The sequence below is a fragment of the Vidua chalybeata genome, chromosome 11, assembly GCF_026979565.1.
Source record: "Vidua chalybeata isolate OUT-0048 chromosome 11, bVidCha1 merged haplotype, whole genome shotgun sequence".
Lineage (NCBI taxonomy): Eukaryota > Metazoa > Chordata > Aves > Passeriformes > Viduidae > Vidua > Vidua chalybeata.
The window spans coordinates 13,397,676-13,418,359 of record NC_071540.1 but is presented as its reverse complement, the minus strand read 5'-3'; the positions used below and the strand labels follow the sequence as shown (position 1 = coordinate 13,418,359).

Genomic DNA, 20,684 nt, shown 5'->3' with positions numbered 1-20,684 from the left:
GGGAGCATGCGTGCTGCCGGCCGCTATTGTCTCCGGCGCGGCGCCCAGCACCAGGCGGCGGCCGCAGCGAGGCCGTGCCCGGCGCAGCGCAGCGGAGCGGGGCGCGCCGCCCCCGCCGCCCCCACCGCCCATGGGCCGCAGCTGATCCGCGCCCGGCTCCCGGCCGCGCCCCGGGCACCAGCGAGGCGGGCGGAGCGACCCTGCCGGCGTCCACCCCCCTTCCCCCGCCGCTCCCTCCCCGCTCCGCGGCCCCGGAGCCCTCGGCGGCCTCCGCCGAGGGTGACGGCGGTGGCGGCGGCGGACTCGGGGCGCCCTCGCCCCTGCGGGCCCGGCGGGGGGAGGATGCCTGGGGCGGGGATGGGTTTTCGCCCGTAGCTCCCCGCGCCCCCCCGCTTCCTTCCGCCCCCTCTCGCCTCCCAGCGGGGGCGGCGCGGCCCCGTTCCCCGCGGGGGGCTGTCGCTCGGCTCCCTCCGGCCCGGCGGTGCCCACATGGGGGGCAAGCAGAGCACGGCGACCCGTTCGCGGGGCCCCTTCCCGGGGGTGTCGACGGATGACAGCGCCGTGCCGCCGCCGGGAGGAGGGGGGGGGCCGCCCCCCTTCGGCCATTACCGGGCGGGCGGCGGCGGCGGCGCGATGGGGCTGCGCAGCCGCTCCGTCAGCTCGGTGGCCGGGATGGGCATGGACCCGGCGGCGGCCGGCGCCGTCCCCTTCGGGCTGTACGCGGCGGCGGCACGGGCGGCGGGGGAGGCCGAGCGGGCCCCGGGCGGCGGCGGCGGCGGTCCGGGCTCCGACTCCACGTACGCCCATGGCAACGGTTTCCAGGAGACGGGAGGCGGTCACCATAGAGACGGGATGCTGTACCTGGGCGCCAGGGCCTCGCTGGCCGACGCGCTGCCCCTTCACATCGCACCGCGGTGGTTCAGCTCGCACAGCGGTGAGTGCCGGCTCCCCGAAGCTTTCCCTCGGCTTCCCCTCCCTCCGTGGGTGCTCGGGGGCGGCGGTGGGCGCGGTTCAGCCGGGAAGGGGGAGCTGACCCCCTCTTGGACCCCCATCCCCTCCCTGGCACAGACAAGTGGGTGCGTGCTGGAGCTGGCATCTGTGTCAAGGTCAAGGGAGGAAGGGGCTGTGAAGGGAGGAAGCTTTCTAGATAGAAGGGAGGTGTTTTGGCTCTAGGATATGAAGCAGTGGATGTGGCACCCCCACCCCATCCTCCCTTGACTTGGGGGATAGTGGTCTTGAGGGTGCTGTAGCTTAAGACCTTGGGTTTTGCAACCAGGCTGAGCACCTTGTGTCTGCTGAAGGTGTGTGAGGGCTGCCAGTCAGGTGTAGCAGTTCCCAGCCTTAGAAACTGGGAAAGAAGCAGAGGAAGCCTTTGAAAGCAAGGTGTAGGGATCTTTTTTTTTTTTTTCCTTTGTTTTGTCTGATAAAGGGCCAGGGAAGGACCAAAGTGGGTTTTCTCTTTCAAGCCAGCTGGCAGTGTTGTGTTGCTTAGGAGGAAGCAGAGGAGGAACTGCCTGCCTCTTTGACAGGGCTGGGGAGCCAGCTGGGCTCTCTTGCAGGAAACGTGTCAGGCTATGGGAAGGGGCAAGATTACCCCCTTCACCCTCCTGGCTGGACACTTCCATGTGTCCTGGTGTCTGGAGAGGAGCTCTTGCTGCGAGCAAGGCTGTGTCACTGACCTAGTTTTGGCTGGTTACAGGGAACGAGGTGGGAGGTCCTCCCTTCCCCTCCTGGCTGGAGGGGAAGTCATTTCAGGGATGTCTCCTTGTATTTCCTGGAATAGTCTGGGATTTCTCTCCCACCCGTCCCCCTCGCAAACGCTGTGTTCTCCTTGTGTGACGTGGTCTGGGAATTTCATAATATGCCTTGGGACAATGCCTCATTTTCAGGAAGGCCTGAGACTGAAGCAGTGGATAAGAACAAAGTGCAAGAAGAGTCTCGTGGGGCCCATTTTCGTACTTCTTGGGAAAAAAAAAATCTTGGAATTTTTTTCCTTTTGCCCAGTCTCCAGGGGCTGCTCTGTTAGATGGAAGCTGTGTGTCTTGCATTACATCCTCAGAATGTCCCAGGTCTGATTCCTATTGATCTGGATAAGCCAGATGGAGAGGCCTGGCATGTGGCACCAGCTTTGAGACCAAGTGCTCCTGCAAACTTTCTTGCTCCATGACCTTGCACAGACTGTGCTGCTGCTTTGGTTTCTAAATGTAGAGAGAGATGAAGGCACAGCATCCTTCCAGGTATTCCACAAGCTTCTGTGGGAATGAGGGCCGTGGGGGCTTCTGCTGCCTCTGGAGCGAGGAGGGTCTCATTACAGAAACACCCTGCAGCTCACAATGGTTGGTCAGAGAGTATCAGTTACATTTTAAACTGCAATGCTGAGGGGCAAAAACCTGTTCAGGAAAAAAAAAAAACAGCTGCAAAATGGAGTAAGCTGTTTTTCAGCCACTTGAGTGAGTTAGTGCAGTGCTGCGAAGTTAAACACGGTGCCCTTGAAAGATTGCAGCGTGAGCTGTGGGAAGTGCTGCAAGAACTGGGTTTCTCTGGTGCCTCTTTTGGGGCCCTCTGAGAGCATTTGAGCTGAGCTGAAGCGTGCGCGGGCAGCAGCGAGAGCTGTTCCATCTGTACCAAAGCCTCTCCCGGTGGTGGTTCTTTGTTGCTAATTAATAGCAAAAGGAGTGGAGGATGCTTAAAACCCCTTTTGAAAACTTGTCAGAGCTCATTTAACTTTTGCACTCTTCTCTTAGTGTAAGAAGTTAATGAAGGATTTGGAGACTGCAGGGAAGGGGGGAAGTAAGCCACCGCAAGATTGCTGAAATTCCTGTTAAACTCCCGTTGTAGCTGGTTAACCTCCAGCAGGGCAGTCAGGAGCTACTTGCATCTTCCCCCCTGCCTCCCCATCGACCTGCTCCTCTTGTGGTGCTGAGCCACTCCATTAGCCACTGGAAAGTGCTGAAGCAGCAGTGCTCTGGTAAATGGAGAGGAGCTTTGACATTGCTGCGCGTGACTGTCCCTGCTCCCTTTGAAGGATGACTCGAGGGTGGGGGTGAGGGGACCCGCCGACGTACCAAACCCACTCAGCATGAGGCATGGGATCTCTGGGATCTGCCTGAGCTTCTGTACTACTGAGGAGAGGAGCCCCCCAAACTCTGGATTATGGGGTTGGAGAGTGGATTCTTGCCCTGCCTGTCCCTTTATGGAGACCTGGATGCTGCCATTCTCTGCGTGTGGGTTGCATTCTTGTTTTTCTGGGAGCACTTGGGTTTGGGGGATGAGCTGGGAGCTCAAAGTGCAACCTGAGCTCTGTGGGGTCCTCAGTGGGACAGCGAGAAGCTCTGACTTGAGGGCAGTGATAAGGTGCTGTTGTTGCAGCAGAGTGCCTGTGATAACGGGAGCACACAGATAGTCTTGGCGCCTCGCTGCTTCCTATATCTGCCATGCAGAGTTTCTCTGCCTCTCCACTCTCTCGTGCTGCTTCATGGCTCATCAGGCCCCTCAGCAGGGACCCTGAGGAGTGAGCTGGGGCAGGCTGAGCTCTCTTCCCTGGTTGGTGTCACTCCTTCCCCTCTCTGCAGTTGAAGGCCTGCAGAAGAGCTAGGTGTGCCTGGGGAGGAAGAGAGGAGGATTGTGCTGAGGATTGTATAGAGGGAGGTTGCAAAGTAGTCCCCAAAGCCAATGAATGCTACAGCATCACTGTAAGGTGCTGTGCATGGGGCTGGTCAGTGAGAAGAGCCCACTGCTGAATCCCTCTGGGCTCCACTATGGCTGCTGGGATGCCTGAATTGGAGGAGCAGTTAGATGCTGATGGCCTCTAGCCTGTCCAGGACGAGCGCAGGAGAGCTGCTGCTCTTGTGAACAGTGAAGCCTATGTATATCTTCCAAATGGGATGGGCAAGGAGGTCTGACATTTATGGTGGAGCTTGTCCCTCCCTTCCTTTGAGTGGACAGCACCTCTGTGGATGAGTCCTGTTTCCTGATGGGGATTTTCCCAAGGCATGCCTGCCATATACACAAGCAATGTAACTGTTCTAGCACCACCTGAAACTGCTCTGGGATTTCCCTGTCTGCCCAGGGTTTCTGAGATCTATTTCTTGACCTCCATGAGTGGAAAAGACACATCTTGCACAACTTTGGAGTTTGCCTGTAGCACTTGACCCTGCCTCTGTAGGTTTATGACTATTTAGGAGTTCTCAGTAAAGCCAAGGCTAGCGAGAAGAAGGGAGAAAAGGGAGATGTGTGGTTTAGTGCTGCATGTCTCCAGCTTTGTGTGGTTCTCTTAGTATCTCTCACGTTATTCATCAGAGGATCTAAGGGAGTTTGCATAGGCTGTAAGTAGCTTAAAGTTTATCTGGAAATCCCACTCATCACCCAAAGCCCTTGAGTGTTTGAAGCTCTAATAAATCCATATCTCCTTGTCTGCTGGCTAGCCTAAGGAAACGCCTAGCTTATCCTCCTGTGCAGAGCCACCAGGAATGTCACAGGCTTTCTGTGCACTGACAAAGCAAGCTGTTTGTCCTGGATGTTGGTAGCACCAATGTCAGGAGGCCTTCTTTGCCAAATGAGCTGCTGTGTTCTCAGCAGCTCTTTCCTGGAGCAGGAGAGCCCAGCCTGAGGAAGATGGGAGGGTTTTTAGTGCAGAGATGGCAGCCAGGGTGCTGGGCTGAGTCCTTCTCCATGCACAGTTTAAGAGCAAAAAAAGGCTGGAAGTGCTCTTCAATCTGGCTCCAGAGTAATGGGGTGGGAAATAGGGGTTGTTTGTTGGAGGGTGAGCTGCAGGTGTGTGTGCACACCTGTGTTGGGCAGCTCAGTCTCTGCAAGCTGGGAAGAGGCCTTGCTGTGCTCTGACAGCTTTAAGTCCCGAGCTTTTTCTTGCTAGTGCCTGGCAATCCTTGCTCTTCAAATAGTCCTGCCATTGAAGTCGCTGCACCAGAATGAGAAGGCTGAATTGTGGCTTGCTAGTCAGCTGCTCTCAGCCCTGACTGTCCTGCCACCAACTTGTCACCAGTGTGTTCTGGCAGCCAAAATGGGCCCACTGTGTCCCATGGTGTATCAGGCACAACACTGCCAGCTGGTCAAGGGAGGTGATCGTCCTGCTCTGCACTGCTGTGGCCTCACTTCAGGTCTGGTGTGCAGATTTAGGTACCACAATACAAGAAGGATATAAAGCTGTGAGAGAGCATCCAGACTTGGGACATGAAGATAGTGAAGGGTCTAGAGGGGAAGCCATATGAGGAGCAGCTGAGGTCACTTGGCTTGTTCTACCTGGGGAAGAGACTGAGGCAGAGCTCATTGTGGGCTGCAGCTTCTACTGGAGGGTCAGCACCAATGTCTGCTCTCTATGACCAGTAGCAGGATCCAAGGGAACATCATGGAGCTGTGCTAAGGGAGGTTTACATAGGATGTTAGGAAAAGGTTTTTCCCCCAAAGTGTGGTTGGGCACTGGAAGGCCCCCCAGAGAAGTGATCACAGCAGCAAATCTAACAGAGTTCAGAAAGTATTTGGACAAGGCTCTCAGTCACATGGTGTGATTCTTGGGGTTGTCCTGTTCAGAGCCAGGAGTTGGACTTGATGATCCCTTGTGGTTCCCTTCCAACTGAATCTATGTTTCAACATGCAGACATCATATGTGCTTCCCTCCCCACTTCCAGGAGCTAGGCCAGGGGAAGGGCACCCCAAGGTCTGCATGAACTTGCCATTCTGAATCTATTTTTGCTAGTGGAAATTTCCAAAGATGACTGTCCTCAAACCATCTTTCTGTGGGTTTGGTGCTGGTAATGTCTGACAGCCAGGTCAAGCACCTGCATCACTGCCAGACCTGCGGATCATTTGGGAAGTGGGTGCAGAATCGGTCCTGATGACTCCCCACACTGGTGATGTTCAGCTGTTGGGCTCTCCAGGTCTGGAGGGGATGCTTTTCTACTTCTGCCTTCTCTGAGCCAGCTGCCAGGGCAGCATCCACCTGGGACGGGGGGAAGAGGCAGCAGCTACCTCAGAAGAGCAAAGTGCTGAACACCTGAAGATGGGAGACTCAAAGGCAGCTTTAATGCACACCAGAGCTGGAGATGAAGTTTAAGTACGTCAATGTTGGTGTTGTGCGTGAGAAGCCGGCGGTGGCGGCAGTTATCTTCAGTCTCCGCAGAGAGAGCGAGTGCAGGCTGTCTCTGCGCTGCCTTGCCTCCCCAGTGCCCTCTGAAATCCTGACTGCTTTCCTCAGGAATGAGGGCACTAATTCCTGTGCACATTAACTGGGCTCTCTGCTCTATAAACCTGTGCATAAATCAGCATAGGGTAGCTGGGTGCCCTCTCCCTCTTCCACACATTTATCTTCTAGAGATGCTGAGAATGATGCTCTCGTGCTCCTGGGCTGACCCACTTCCCAGCCAGGACTGTCTTCCCAGCCTGTGACGTATGTTTATCCCATGCTGGTTTGTTTTGCTGAGATGTTTGTTCCGATGACTGGAATAACCGTAAAGGCTTCTCTTATTTATTAATGTGCTATTAAGGCTTCTCTCTCCTCTCTCTCTTGTTCACTGGCCGGAGGATCAATCAGATACAGACATCTTTGGTGGAGGAGCAGTATCAGGCTGGCGCCTGGCCAAGGCAGCCGCACAGAGTCATGGGAAAATGCTGCTAAATGCTGAAAATTAATTTCAAGAGAAGCGCAGGGAGGGAGAAAAGCCCACTTTGGAGGAGGAGGGAAAAAAAAGCTTTTTTTTTTCCCCTTCCGATGTAATATCTCATGTGACAGATCAGACAGGCAGCAAAGGGCTCTTCAGATAAATTCCTTTGCAGGGACGAGCCTTGTGGTGCCCCAAGCAGATGGTGGGCAACCACGAGGTGCATATGTGGCATCTGCTGCTGGTACACCAAAACCCCAGATGTGCTGAGTGCTTGGTTTTGAGTAAATGTGACCTGGCTTTCTCCTGGTTCCCTTGAAAACTGAAATCATAAGGGCTTGGGAATGATGTGCATGAGCAGCCAAGTGATGCTGTAAAGCAGCAGGCCGATGCAGAGCACTTTGCCCATCTGCTTTGGCCTGGCTGTACATTGGGGTACAACAAGCCTCCCTCTGTAGGGACTCTGTAGGGACACCAATTTTTTTATTTCAGATAGAGCAAGACTAGTTAAAGCTGGGCCTTAAATGTCTTCCCTGCACCAGTTCCACCAGGCAGGTTTCAAATGCAGATGAACCCACTGGGGACTTGAGTACCCCCCAGGGGTGCTCCTGCTGTCCCTTGCAGGTGCTGCATGGCTGAATGCTTTTGCTTAGTGCTTTTTGGTGGGAGGCTGTTGGAGGTGCAGCTTCAGGAAGCTCTGCTGCCTGGGGCCTCTTCTTGTGCTGCTGCACAGCATTTCCCGTGGGCAGAGCCCAGCTGTTGGCAGGTTTCCTGCCCTGCTAGGCTGCAGGCAGGCGAGGGGAGTACCTGTGGAGGGGGAGAGGGTCTGCTTCTCTCTTGTCATGGTTTAACTTTCCAGCCCACTGCAGGTCCGTACAATCTGGGATTTGAGGAAGGTGGAAGGAAAGGCCAGAGAAGCAGCAGGCAGATCTTCATGGCTGATTTCTGTGCTGCTGGCAGGGGGCTTGATACATTGGTGCTCCCTGGTGTGGTCCCTGTGCCTTCACACTGCCAGGTTTGTGCCATGTGCCACCAGCTGAACCCGAGCAGATGCATCGCTCAGACCCAACGCCGGGTCTGTGGGCAGCTGGGGGTGTTCCATCCAGGGTGTATTTTGCCAGTGGGGACGGTACCTCACCATTGGAGAGGCTGTACTGCACCTCTGAGGTGAAGTTGATTCTTCTCTCCCCTCCTTCCCTATAGACCAGAGCTGGCCAGCATCAGCACCAGGTTGACCCTGGTGGTGTCATGGGCTGAATGAGCTTGGGAAATTTGTGACTCCCTGTGCTCCTGCACACTCATGTAGCTGTGGGGTTCCCATCAGTGGCATGAAATTAGACTGTGTGCCTTGGAACGGTCTTGTGGCACTTTGTAGAGAAGCAGAGAGATGCTGTAGAAATATTTACCTTTTTGCCAGTTTTAGCAACCCTAGCAGAAATTTCCTGGGGTTGTATATTCCCAGTTAGCACCCTTGGTTAATTGAGTTTATGTCAAGTTATGGCCATAGTTCCAGAGAGACTGTCACCTGCCAGGCACAGAAGAGGGGCTGGGAGAGATCCTGGTGAGGGAAGCACAGCAGCGCAGATGAAGAATGGAACTGAAAGCTGCTCAGAGCAGTTTCCTGGCCCAAGCAGGCAGGACGGCATGACAACAGTGGGTATTTTTAGAGGCCAGCTGCCTGCAACACAAGAGGGGGAAAGCAGCAGTCTGGCAGGAGAACTCAGTGATGCTGACCCTGTCCCACATCCCTGCCCAGCATTTTATTTCCTTCCAGGATGAGGCCACTGGCATTTCCATGTCCTCTGTGTCTCTTTGCCTGTTGCTGCCTCGAAAGACAGGTCTCTTCCTTCTCCCCCTAGCTTTCACCTTGGCTCAGATTTTCTCAGATCACAGCTCAGTGATTTGAGAGTGGTGCCAGGGGCTCTGCTCTTCACATCCTGGATGCTGCATTACAGCTTGAGGTGGTGGGCGTTTGGGGGATTGTTTTTTGGAGAAGCCTTTGTCACCAGTGAGGGGAGAAGCTGCAGTTTCTCCTGCAGCTGGGGTAATTGCTGGAGCTCTTCCTACAAGGCGATGGAGCTGCACTTCATCAGAAGCGCTGCAGGGGAGTTAGATCCACCTTTCAATCCATGCATCCAAGGTCTAGACAGCTGTGGCCAGGGAAAAGGAGGCGAGGTTGGCTCTAGGCAGATGGCCTAAGTTATTGTCTGCAGGGAGGTCGGGTCAGTATGGGCTGAGATCAGTTTTGCAGCCAACCCTCTGGTAAGCTGGTGCTGAGCAGGACAGGCTGAGGCTGAGCACCCTGCCTTGGCTGCCTTGGCATTTCAGGTCATCCCTGGTCAGATCTTGCTGCTTTGAAACAAATGTCCATTTGCTTATTTATTGCGCCCCTGATTTCACAGCCCTTGAAGTCTGCTATTTGCCTGGATCTTACCCTTCTGAGGGGATTTTTAGATGCCTTTGATTTTTCTTTTTGCTCCCTGTAGACAGGTACAAAACAGGTGGCACCCTGCACCTAGTCCTGGGTGAATGTTTCACAGGAAGATGCTGCTTCACGAGGGCCTGTCCAGCTCTGGAAGTGGGGTTACACTCTGCTCCTCTGGGTGTTGCCTTTTGTGATGGGGAAGAGAGAGCTTCAAATCCCAAGCTGGGATTTTTGTCATCTGCAGCCCCACTGTGTCCTTCCTCAGAAGGAGCCCTTTCCATGTTGGAGGTTGGCACATGTTGCAGCAAAAGGATAGAGAAGGTGGGGCACCTGGACAGGGTTGTTCTGCCTGTGGCACAGTGTGTATCCCCTCCTGCCTCCTCCAGCAGGATCCAGTGTGGGCAGACCCTGCCACTCTCTGAGGGGCTCATTCCTCTGAGGTGCTGTGCTTTGTGTTTCGGAGGGCTCCTGGAGCTGCAGAAAGCTGGCTCTGTCTGCCAGCCGCCTCCATGCTGCAAAGGCAGCCGGGAAGCTCTGGAGTGCTGTACCCCCATCCTCAACATAGATCTTCCCCCCAAATCCCTAGCCTTTGGCTGTCAAAGGAGTGCTCATGTTGCCTGTCCAGGGAGCTTGGTGCCTTGGAGAATCCCTGCCCTTCTGCACCATGTACAACAGAGAAGAGTAATCACGCCCAGCTTTGCACCTGCTTTTTCCCCTTCCTGCTGTCCTGGTAGCCTGGGGCATTCACTGGGGATCCCTCAGCAATCACAGTCTCTCCTGGGGAGCAGGGAGATGTTCTGTGCTATGCAGCCCTTCCTACCACATGATGGGCAGGTGAGATCAGGACTTGCTCTGCAACATGCTCCTCACTAAGATTTTTTTTTTTTTCCAGTGGTGGAAAAATTTCACTTTTTTTTTTTGTCTTTCTGCAGAAATAACCACTGTAAACTGGCCACAAGTGTTCCCTAGCCATGCACTGCTTGTGGGCGGGTGCAGCTCTGTGTGCCTTTTATGCTCTGTTTGCTGCCCACTACATAAAAATTGCCCTTTCTCTACCCCAAAAAGCAACATGTCATCCTTTCCACACACCTCAAGGGTTGGGGGTGTTGCACTGATGAAAAACAGCTGCCTCAGTGATCCTGCCACCATGGCCCAGGCACAAAGACACCCTCCACTGTGGTCTTTATGCAGTGCTGCTGTGGAATGCCTCGAGAGGAAGTGTCCCAGGAGCTGTTTGGGATCACTCCTTGGCAGGAAGGTGTGCGTGGGTGCCATCAGTGCTTGGCCATACTCCCAGCATCACAAAGCCAGGGCATGTCATCATGTGCCTCTGGAGTGTCCCATCATCCTCCCAAGAGATCATCTGAAGATGAGGCATGATGGAGCCTCGGCAGCATCAAAGCACAGGGTTTCTACTTTGGGAAAACCCAGGGGTCAGGAAACAAATCACCCCATGGGGTCAGATCCGGCTGGTTTGGGAGTGGCTCAGGTCAGGCTTTGGTGTTTCAACCTTCCCAAAAGTGGGAATTCCTCTGGCAGCTCCTCAGTGCTGGAGCCTGGCAGTGGGGACTCCGTGGGTGCCTCCCCAGCGGATGTCTTAGTCAGAAATGACTCACCCCACCAGTCCCCACGTGACATTGCCTCGCTGCTCCCTCCCAGCCCTTGCCAAGCCAAAGTGCCAAACTCTCTCCCTTCCTGCTCTGATTTCCAAATTGCTGCATCCCACTGTGCTGCCAGAGGATCCCCTGTGCTCCTTCATTTCAACACCTGGGACCCCCTCATCACCCTGCTGGCTCTGTGCATCTTGCAAAAGATTGCTGCCCACAGCAAGGCTTTGGCTGGGCCTCCTCCTTCCTATGAGAAATACGTGGGAGGAAAAAAACAGGCATTCAGGCAAACCCTTTGGAAATTCCCAGGTGTGCCTGCAGGATCGTTGTCCTCTCTGGGCAGTGAATTTGAACACTTGAGCATCCCTTGAGAGGCGTGGAGGCAGCACCAGAGCATCCCTGCAGTTCTCCTGAGCCATGACATGGCCCCAGACCTATTTTGTGACTAGCAGGAGCCCTGGGTAAGCTTGTAACTTGGTAAATCTGAGCCCTGCAGCCTGACAGCAGGAGTTGGAGGTGTTAATGCCTTCACTGGGCTACCACCCAGGACCCCTCTGCTTAACTTTGCTCTTCTCTGGGATGCTAAAATTAGCTTCGGGCTACACATCCTTATGAAACCTGTTCCCAGCAGCTGGGGGAGTGTTTCTGCAGTAAACTAGGACTTGCCAGAAGACAGGGTGACCCTGAGAAGTTGCCTTTTTCATCCAGGTCTGGGGGAACTGATCCTGCAGTATAGCCTGAGCTATATGAGGGAGAAGATCTCTGTCTTAGCATAGGTGCTTCTGTTCAAAAATTGCAATTACAACCATGAAAGGGTCAATATTCAAACAATGTCAGGCAAGGAGGGTACTTGATGTCTAGACATCCTGTGACCATATAACCAGGCCTTTTTGCCCTCCTGCTTCCGAGTGTCTGTGGGCTGGGCTGGAGGTGTTTTGTAAGGCTTTGGTGTGTCCATCTGCTGAGAATCGATAGCTTAGGGTGCTCTGGAGCAAATGTTTCTGTGGGGTTCCCTGTCTTGTATCTCCTGCTCCTTTCCAACTCTCCAGCTTTCCTCAGCCCCAGAATTGCAATCTGTTCCCCTTCTTCCTATCCTCCCCCACCACCTCCATAAGAACCCAACTGGCTAAGAAAGAAATAGCTCTGCCTCCTGGCTTGCAGCAAGCTAGCCTTGGGCTTCTGTGATGTAGTGTCACCCAGCCCCTCTGCTCTCTGTCCTGCATCTCTCTGACCCCAGTGGCTTCCCTACATCCCACCTGAAGCACTAATGCCTTGTCCTTGCTGCTACATCTCTTCTTTGTGGCTTGAGTCAGGTGGGAGTGGACAGAGACGTCTCCGAAACACAATGCCTGGAGCATTAGGATTGTGCTGCCCTTGGCCAGCTTCATGTTCCGTGGCACATCCCCTCCACCCTTGGCTGGTGTGTGGCTGACCTGACAGCAGACAGCTGCCATGTGTGGCCTGTGCCAGGAGCTACTGCACACCAGGGACGACTTTTCTTAGACCTTGGAAAACCTGGCCTTGCACAGAGGTAGCTTCTTTTTGGGGTGCTGCTTTCATATTACAAACATTTCTTTTCTCTCTTCTCAGCAAGCTGAACTGACTCAATCAGCAAGGAAATGGTGGGGTGGGATGGGGATGGAGCAAGACCATCTCTCTGCCACGGCAGCAGAAATGGCTGAGTTACTTTCCAAGCACTGCCATCCTGAGATGTCCCATCCAAGCCACATCCCCTGCTTGGCTGATCATCTGGGGCTGGTTCACTGGCATCCCCCAGGCCTGCCTCCCTTCCATCTCCAGGAAGGTGTGATATCTTATTTCCACCCTGGACCCATCCTTTATGCTCTCCAGCCTCTCTGCAGCCTTGAATGAGGAGGAAGGACGCTCGCTTTTTCAAAGCTGACAAATGAGGCAGCTTAAGTGCTTTACTCCTTCCTGCCTATGTGTCCCCGCTCGTGTCAGCCCTTGTGCTGCACAATAGCCCAGCACCATCGTGCAGTTCACCCGGTGCCTTGAGTCCTGCCGGGGCAGCAGGGCTGCCTTGGACCTTGCCTGCTGCCTCTGCCCATGCAGCTGATGCCACTTCCTTCTGCAGGGGCAGGTGGATCCTGGTCTGCTTCTGCTGGGTGCCTGCCTCCTGCAGCATCACCCAACTGCATCGCTGAGGCTGGTAGAGCATAACTTCCATGGTGGGCTTCTACTCACGAAGGGACACTCATGGAGTGCTCAGCTGCCAGGTCCCTGTTGTGCCCCACTGCTGGAGAGGTGCTCTGTGCATCCATGTGCCATCTCCAATGTGCCGCTCAGTGACCGTCGCTTTAAAAAAATGAGGCTGCTTTAAATCCATAGGGAATTTATTTTCTAGATGTTGGGCCTGAATATCTTGGCTCTTCAGATTTCCTTCACTTGGCTGGCACAGAGGATAACTCCTCCCTGATCCCTTCTTCCCTCCTGGGGCTGTGCTGGAGCCCTCAAGGGGTAAGGGGTAAGGAGGACTTTGCCTCACCCAATCCCACATGCTTCCGACTGACCAACTGGTCCTTCAGTCTTTCCCTCCTCTTGAGTCATTAGTCTAGGTTTTTCCAAGATGATCCATGTATTTCAGCTTCCACATGGTGCTGGTTCAGCTGGCAGTGTTAGGGAAGCCATGGTGGAAGGTGGAATGCTCATGGTTTACTCAGCAAGGAGGAGGCACCACGGCTACATGCTTGGACCAAATATTGTCTGGTTTTATCTCATGTCTGGACACATCCTCACCTGGTATAAGCCAGTTCCCTTGGCTGAGAGCCCAGGATGCTCTCTAGAGACATGGAGATGGGCTTTGCAGCTGAGGTTTCCACATCTTCCATGATCATCAGGCAGCCTGGAGCCTACCCAAGCTCCCTGGTTCTCCAGGTGTCCTGTGGGGTGGCTGGGCACCAGAGAAGAAGGAATCCCTCCTGGGTCAGGCACGTTTTGGGGAGTTCGCGTTGCCACTCCCACTCGCAGGGCTCCTGGTTTATCCCATGGCAGTAGTGGAAGACTGGGCAGCCAAGGATCCAGTTGGTGAATGCTGTGTGGGGTCAGTTGCTGGCGTTGTGCCTGGGCTGCTGCTTCCTCCTGCCTTCAGGGCACATCATCCCCACCAGTGTGTTCCTCCCACTGCTGGAGGTGCTGTGCAGCGGAAAAGCTGCTGCTCTCCATGTTTCAGCCACCTGCCAGTAACAGAGCCACGGTGTCCTACTGCCAGGGCTACTCCTGGTGGCACTGTGGCCTGTAAGCAGTCTGCCTGGAGGCACACCCAGCAGGAGGAGGGTTTGACAGGTGAAGGTAGACATAGCACATGCCTTTCCCTGGGATCTGGGACAGGCTTGCAGCTCCTGTGGACATGGTCTCACCCCCCCCCCCCCCGAAGGGAGCAGCCACTTCTACTCTCAGGACGTGGTGTGGTTGACCCTGTTGTACTGCTCAGTAGACACAAGTGATGGGAATTTCCTATCCCAGCTCCAAAATTAGCTCTGTTTGGGATACTTGGAAATGGGTTGGAAAGGTGTCTCAATCCTCCCACCATCACTAAATTCCTTGCAGTTCTGTGGCAGTGCTTTTGGCACTGTGAGGGTTAAACACCAGGCTTTTTCAGCATTCATAGGACTGGGTGGAGATTTTCAGAGGTTCCCAGCTCTGCTTTGCCCAACTCTCTAAAATTAACCATGTAACCTTCCTAAAAATACTCAGAGGGTAGTAGCCTCTGGAGAGCACCAGCGCCACTTGCTCCTGGTTTCTAGACCAAGCCATTGGAGAGATTAGATCACCTGCCAGCCTACGTCTCACAGCCCTGGAAAGCCCTTGGCTTTCTCAAAGTCTCCTGCAAGGTACAAGAGTCTAGGTCTTGACCTGAACCTGCCTTTCCAGACCAGCCCCCTTCCTGCAGCACCCTCCTCTTCTTCACTTACTCTTGTTGGGAGCTGGTACCTACCCACACATTTCTGTATGAGGTGACAGTGCCAGCTTCAGGTTTAATGTGCCGTGGGCAGGAGCATCACCAGATGCCTTGGGAGGGAGGAAGTGTCCATGGCCTTTCCCTGGAGCAACCCCTAGGCCTCCCCATGAGTGTGGGAGGCCCAGGCAAGGAGGAATAGCTGGGCCCTTCCTCTCTTTTTTTTTTAGGCATGTGGGAGGAGGACGTAAAGGGCTTGAGGAGGAGGGAGGGAGCTGAATTTTCCATGAGCAGCTGTCAAAATGTAATCTCCTGCGTTGCTCCGGCTGGCAGCTTAGGCAGGATAAATTAACGGGGATTTCGGGGAATGTGGAAAATACCATGGCCTGGAGGGGGCTGCCCATGTGGAGAGCAGCTCTTTCATCCTCAGGACAGGCTCCTTCCTGAACTGTGAAGGGATATTCCAAGGCACTGGGCTTGGTGCCTGCTGCTGTTTGGTGCTGGCTATCCCCTGGCCTCGCTGTTTCTCTGCCTATCACCTTCACCCAAAGGTCACCTGGAGAAGGAGTGAGGGAGTTCACCTCTGCCTCCCCTTTCCCACTGGTGGTGGGCTCCTGTGCCTGCCATGAAGGGAAACACAAGCAGTTGCTTTTGTAATGTCAAGTATTTATGCCGACAGCTGGGGTGCAGGGCAGCCCCCTGCCCTGGGGGCCTTTCCACACCAGCTCCTCACTCCTGCTCAAACTTGAAAATTTACGCAACTGCATATTCATCTTTCTTTTTCCCCCCACCCCTCCATCTTGTGAAATGCAGAGCCAGAAAAGTGTGTGTGTGCTTCTGTACTTGGCTCAGCCCCCAGACCTGTCTGGCTGGAGGATGCCACATACGTGCTGGGGCTTGATCCTGGGCCTCTCCGTCTGCCCAATGTCCCCACGTCCTTGCCATGGGGCTGTGGTGATGTCAGGAGTCCCAGTGCCCCAGCCAGCTGCCCAGGAGCAGTGAGGAGCATGAGGAGTGTTCATGCCAGCTATTTATAACTGTGCTAAAGCTATCCCAGCTAGCAAATAGGCCTGGAGATACAGCAACAGCCGCTTGCTGGAGCCTGCAGAGGACTCTGCTCCTTGCCTGGCCCTGCTGCTTTGCTGGCAACCGTGCCCTGGCAGCCACAGACCAGGCAGTTTCATCTGGGGCCTTTTCCCTTTACATTGGTTGCACGTCTCATAGGATCCCTTCGGGTGCTGCCGGAGCTGGCAGATCTGGGACAGCTGTTTAAAATAACACATTGGCACAGAAAAGTGGGGACCAGAGGAAACGAGGTCTGCCCACACACAGCACAGGGAACAGTACTGAACCTCTACAAATGCTGTGCCCTGACACAGAGGTTGCAGACAAAATGCCTTTTCCAAAGGGAGCCCTTCACAGCATTTCCAGGGACTTGCTGCTGGAAGCAGTGCCCAGAGCTCCCCGGCAGGGACGGGCGCCTGTGGCGCTGGCAGACCATCCGCGCCAGGCGGGAGCAGTTCAGGCGGGGACAGGGGCAGGCGGGCTGCCAGGGGAGCGGGGCACCGGGAGGGTGTCTTGCAAGGGGAGGCCAGTTGGGTCTTGCAGCAGGCAGCCTGGGAGGCTATCTGAGCTATCCGCGCTATAAATACACAGGGCGGGTAAACACTTGGGAGGAGGAAAAAAACAGCTACTTCAGCTAATGGGCACGGCTGCCACATGGTATAAATCGGTCAGGAGTAAAATTAGGCTGGAGAGTTGAAGGCAGATCGGTGCTGCTGCCCACGAGGCCCCGGCTGCGGCACTGCCCTATCGCCTGAGGCTTGGTGCATTTGGGGCTGGACTCAGAGCAGACACCCTGTGGCTCAGCCAGGCTGGGGCAGGGATGTGTTCCCAGCGTGGCAATGCTGCAGGCCAGCAGGACACCCCACTGGAGGACCGCTGGACTTGAGGGCTCCTTCTTTTAGCAGGTCCTTTTAGAGCCAGTCCCATACCATCCATGGTGCTCATCCTTGCTTCACCCTCCTGGGAAATAATGACACTCTGAGGGGCAGGATCCAAGGACCTGGGAAGTAAAGTATTTATCACTGCTGCTAATGAGCACTGGAGTGTTGAGAAGTTACAGGGGCTGTTTGCACAGCAGAGGTCTGAGCTGCCTCTCCTTAAAGCCACCCTGTACTTTGTCTCTTACAAGAAGCCAAAAAAAATGCCCTGTCCACATCCATGTGGTGGCAAACAAGAGTCTGATTCATCCTTAGATAATTTGTGTACATTCTTTTTCTTTTCATTCCTGAGCAGCCTTTGCATATATATGAAGAAAGCTCTTAAGCGGCACTGCAGTCAAACCTGATCTGCTTTTAGAAGGCAGATCCTTAAATTACCCTCTCCCTCTCTGCAGGCAGGGAATTGCTGGATATTCTGGTGCAAACCCGTGGTGGTGGCACGCGCCTGTTCAGCTTGAGCTGCGTTGCTCTGCTGGGCAGTGACAAACCTCGTGGCCTTGAGCTGGCTGCAGTGGAAGGGCAGGGAGACCCAGATGGGTGACCTACAGGGCTGCTTGGGGTTCTGCTCCTTGTGAGTTTGGGGCTTACAAACTGCATTTGGGGCAGCCTCACTCAGTGGGGCTAGGAACAATGCCGTGGTGGTCTGCATGGCTCGAGTAGGTGATGACGCTGGTGTGACACCCTGGCACCACCCCAAGCAAGGTCACAGAGCAGATCTGGGCATACCATCCAGCTTCATCCAAGAACCCAAATCACCAGGCAGGGCCAAGGTCAAGCTGGCTCATCAGCCTGCAGTGTCCCCCTGGTTCTGGGGAGGCAGGCTGGCATCAGAGGGGTGAGCACCCACTTCACTCCTGTGAAAAGCTGGACAAAGCATCCACTTGTGTTTGAGGTTCCAATCTGCCAGTCCTGTGCTGCAGCCATAGGAAAAAACTCCTTCCTTGCAGCTTTTCTGGCTCAGCCATGTGGTGCTGAGCTCTGGCAGTAGGGACAGCACTGTCCAGGCACAAGGATGTGCCCATGCACTGCCAGTGGCTGGGTGCTGCGTGCCCCAGGCTGTTGCTCGCCCTTTAAGGCCTGGCAGCAGCTGATGGCCACGTGTGCACTGCCTTGGCACGCTCTCCGTGCCCTCTGCGCGGCGGGCACAGGGACGGCCAGCGCACCAGCTCGTCGGCTGTCCCCTGTTCGGTGGCTGTCCCCCACGCTGGTGGCTGCTGGTGGCTGGCACAGGATGAGTGGGTGCCCAGTGGGTGCTGTGTGGGGTGAGGGTCACCATGCAGGCAGCAGGTGAGGGGCTGCCCGCTGCCGTGCCCCACCATGGCCCCAGGGATTCCCCAGAATGCAGGGTGGATGGCTCCTTCTGCCCTCACTAAGGGCTCATCTCTCTGCTCTCCTTCCAGGTTTCAAGTGCCCCATTTGCTCCAAATCTGTGGCTTCTGACGAGATGGAAATGCACTTTATCATGTGTCTGAGCAAACCTCGCCTCTCCTACAACGGTAAGAGCCAGGTTGTGTGGGGGACACGGTGTCCTGCCACCCTGGGATGGCTCCGGGCAGGCTGAAGAGACATTTGCTGCGGACAGGCAGCTTGGCTGGGCTTCCCAGGAGGGCTGTGGATGGTGCTGCTCCACTCTGCTCCACTCTGCTCTGTCATGGCTCAAGCCTGCTCCTTTTGCTTTCAGGCTCCTTTGTAGCACAGCCCCCTACCCCAAGGGGCCCCCCTCCCCTCCCCTCCGTGCCAGAGGGAGCCCTGCTGGCACATGTCCTCCAGGGCTGGCCCCCAAAGGGTCCTTGCCTTCCTCCCCTCTTTGCTGGCCTTGAGCACTGGGCTGCAAGCTCTGGCATCTCCCACATCTCTCCTGACCACTAGTGTGGGAGTAAGGCTCACCCCCTACTGGTTGGTGATTTTTTGGAAGGTGGGGGTAAGGGTTGTGTTCACTCCAGATGCCCCAGACCCATGTTCCTCCCGTGCCTCCACATGAGCCTCCTACCAGTGTTTCCCAGCACTGTTGCCATTCCACCCCATCCCGGCTGCCCCCGCAGCAGTGACCCTGGGCTCCACTCCATCCTAGGGAGGGGAATGCTCTGGTGGTCCCTGTCTCACTGCTGCCCCGTCCTCCCCTCCCAGATGACGTGCTGACCAAGGACGCCGGCGAGTGCGTGATCTGCCTGGAGGAGCTGCTGCAGGGGGACACGATAGCCAGGCTGCCCTGCCTCTGCATTTATCACAAAAGGTACCATGAGGGGACAGTCAGGCAGGTGGCAAGGGGACAGGCAGGGACACTGAGGCTCAGCAGCATGGTGGTAACATGCTCTCCTCTTGCAGCTGTATAGACTCATGGTTTGAAGTGAACAGATCTTGCCCAGAGCATCCTTCTGATTGACCCGCCGAGCGTGCTTGCTGACTTCTCTCTAAGGTGAGCCTGTGGTGGGCTGCTCAGAAGGGATGTTGCCATGCTGGGTTTAAATCCAGGGCTGGAAGAGGAGGACAGGGTGGGATAGGGTGGGACGTGACAGCCGGGGCTCCTGCTCCTCACCCGGGATGGTCTCTCTCTGCCTTTGCAGGGCACCTTGCTATACCTGCTGTACCTCCTCTCCCCGTCCCCCCTGCCCCGCCTGGAGTTTTGGGCTGACTTTAAATTCCTCGAGAAGACAAAAATAAAACCCAGAAACTTGAATCCACTTGGGACAACGGCGCAGTTTTTATTTTATTTTATTATTTTTATTTGTTCTGTTGTTTTTCTGCCATTTTGTTTTGTTTTTTATTTTAATTTAAAAGACTTAAAACAAAAAGAAACATCCAGGAGATGACAGTGTGAGAAAAGCGGAGCGACCTGCTCTCCCCTCCACAGCCGCTGGTCACCAGGAGAGCTCTGCCTGCCAGGGAGGCCTCGGGGACGCCCTCGGCCGAAACCCTGCCATGATGTTTGGCTTTTCTCCCCGAACCGAAAGGGGAAAGCTGCCGGGGGACAGCCGGCCAAACGGAGCACGCGGCATTTCTCACCGGCAACCCCCCCACCTCCCACCCGGACTCGCCCGGGGGCTCTGCTCGGTTTTTTTGCACTGACTAAACGAGAAATTCCTCCTCTCTCCCATCTCCCTTTTGGAGATCTCCACCCCGGGCCCCGGCAGCGTTGAGATGGGGACTCTGCCCCACGCCGGGAGCGGGGCCACTGCTCCCCCCTGCTGAGTCGCAGGGGTACGTCTTTCAAGTGTTTACAATGAGAAAAAAAAAGGAAAAAAAGGAAAAAAAAAAAGAAGAAAAAAAGAGAAAATGGACAAAAAAAAAACCAAACAACAAACCACAACTGAAGCTTTGTGTTGACTGGCGTGTTCTTCAATTTGAGCTTCCCTGCCCCGGTGATGTTTACAGACTGGTCACTCTTTAACTCAGCTATAACCACTCAGAGACTGGAGAGCTGCAGCATCCCCGCCGCCCTTCCTGTGCCCCCTCGCCGGGCTCCTCTTGCCAAAACCGCCTCCCCTCTTTCTTTTCCATCGGCTTTGAGTTGGACCCTTTTGAGGAGGGTATGGGGAAGGCCCCAGTGGCCCCCCGGATGCCCCCAGCCACCCCTAGTCACAGGGGTGGCTTTGCTGGAGGTGCCAAGATGGTGTCATTTCATGGCAATGACCCCCCTCGCCCATCCCCGTCCCCTCCTGGCGCGGCGGGCGCATTTTCGTTGGTGAGACCTCCCCTGCCGGTGGCCGTGCCCCTGCGGGAAACCTTTCTGTATTTATATATGAAAAAAAAAAAAAAGGGGGAAAAAAAGAGTTCAGAGCTTGGGGGGAGCTTCCTTCATTAGTCAAGGTGTTTTGATATGGTATTAAAACAATGTTCAATAAAACATTCACTGTTATTTTATTTCACTGGCTTTCTTGGTGAAGCATATGATGCCAGTGGGGTGCTGGAGCCCCCCACCCACACCAGTTCCCCTTCTCTGTGCCTGCCATGTGGGGATGGCCACAGTAGTGCTCAGCAGGTCCCAGAGAGCTCCCACCTGGCACCAGCAGCACTGCAGCTCAGGGGAAGTGGCTGAGGTGGGACCCTGACGATGCCCTGCCCTGTGTGTGCTGTCTGGGACAGGGCCCTCCTGGGAAGGGGCTGGGGGGTCCTATCCCC

General features: G+C 55.2%; 1 protein-coding gene across 2 annotated transcripts; it reads left to right on the top strand.

Annotated features, from left to right (window-relative positions):
* The first annotated feature begins 106 nt into the window (after nt 1–106).
* Nucleotides 107–20,426, top strand: ZNRF1 (zinc and ring finger 1). Of its 2 annotated transcripts, none has more exons than XM_053952399.1 (5): nt 107–934; nt 17,966–18,061; nt 18,693–18,798; nt 18,891–18,981; nt 19,344–20,426. In XM_053952399.1, exons 1-4 carry the CDS (start codon nt 490–492, stop codon nt 18,946–18,948), a joined length of 705 nt encoding a protein of 234 aa, XP_053808374.1. In that variant the 5' UTR covers nt 107–489; the 3' UTR covers nt 18,949–18,981; nt 19,344–20,426. The 2 variants fall into 2 exon arrangements, with proteins under 2 accessions (XP_053808374.1, XP_053808373.1); XM_053952398.1 differs by having other exon boundaries at nt 108–934; nt 19,130–20,426.
* Nucleotides 20,427–20,684: the final 258 nt, after the last annotated feature.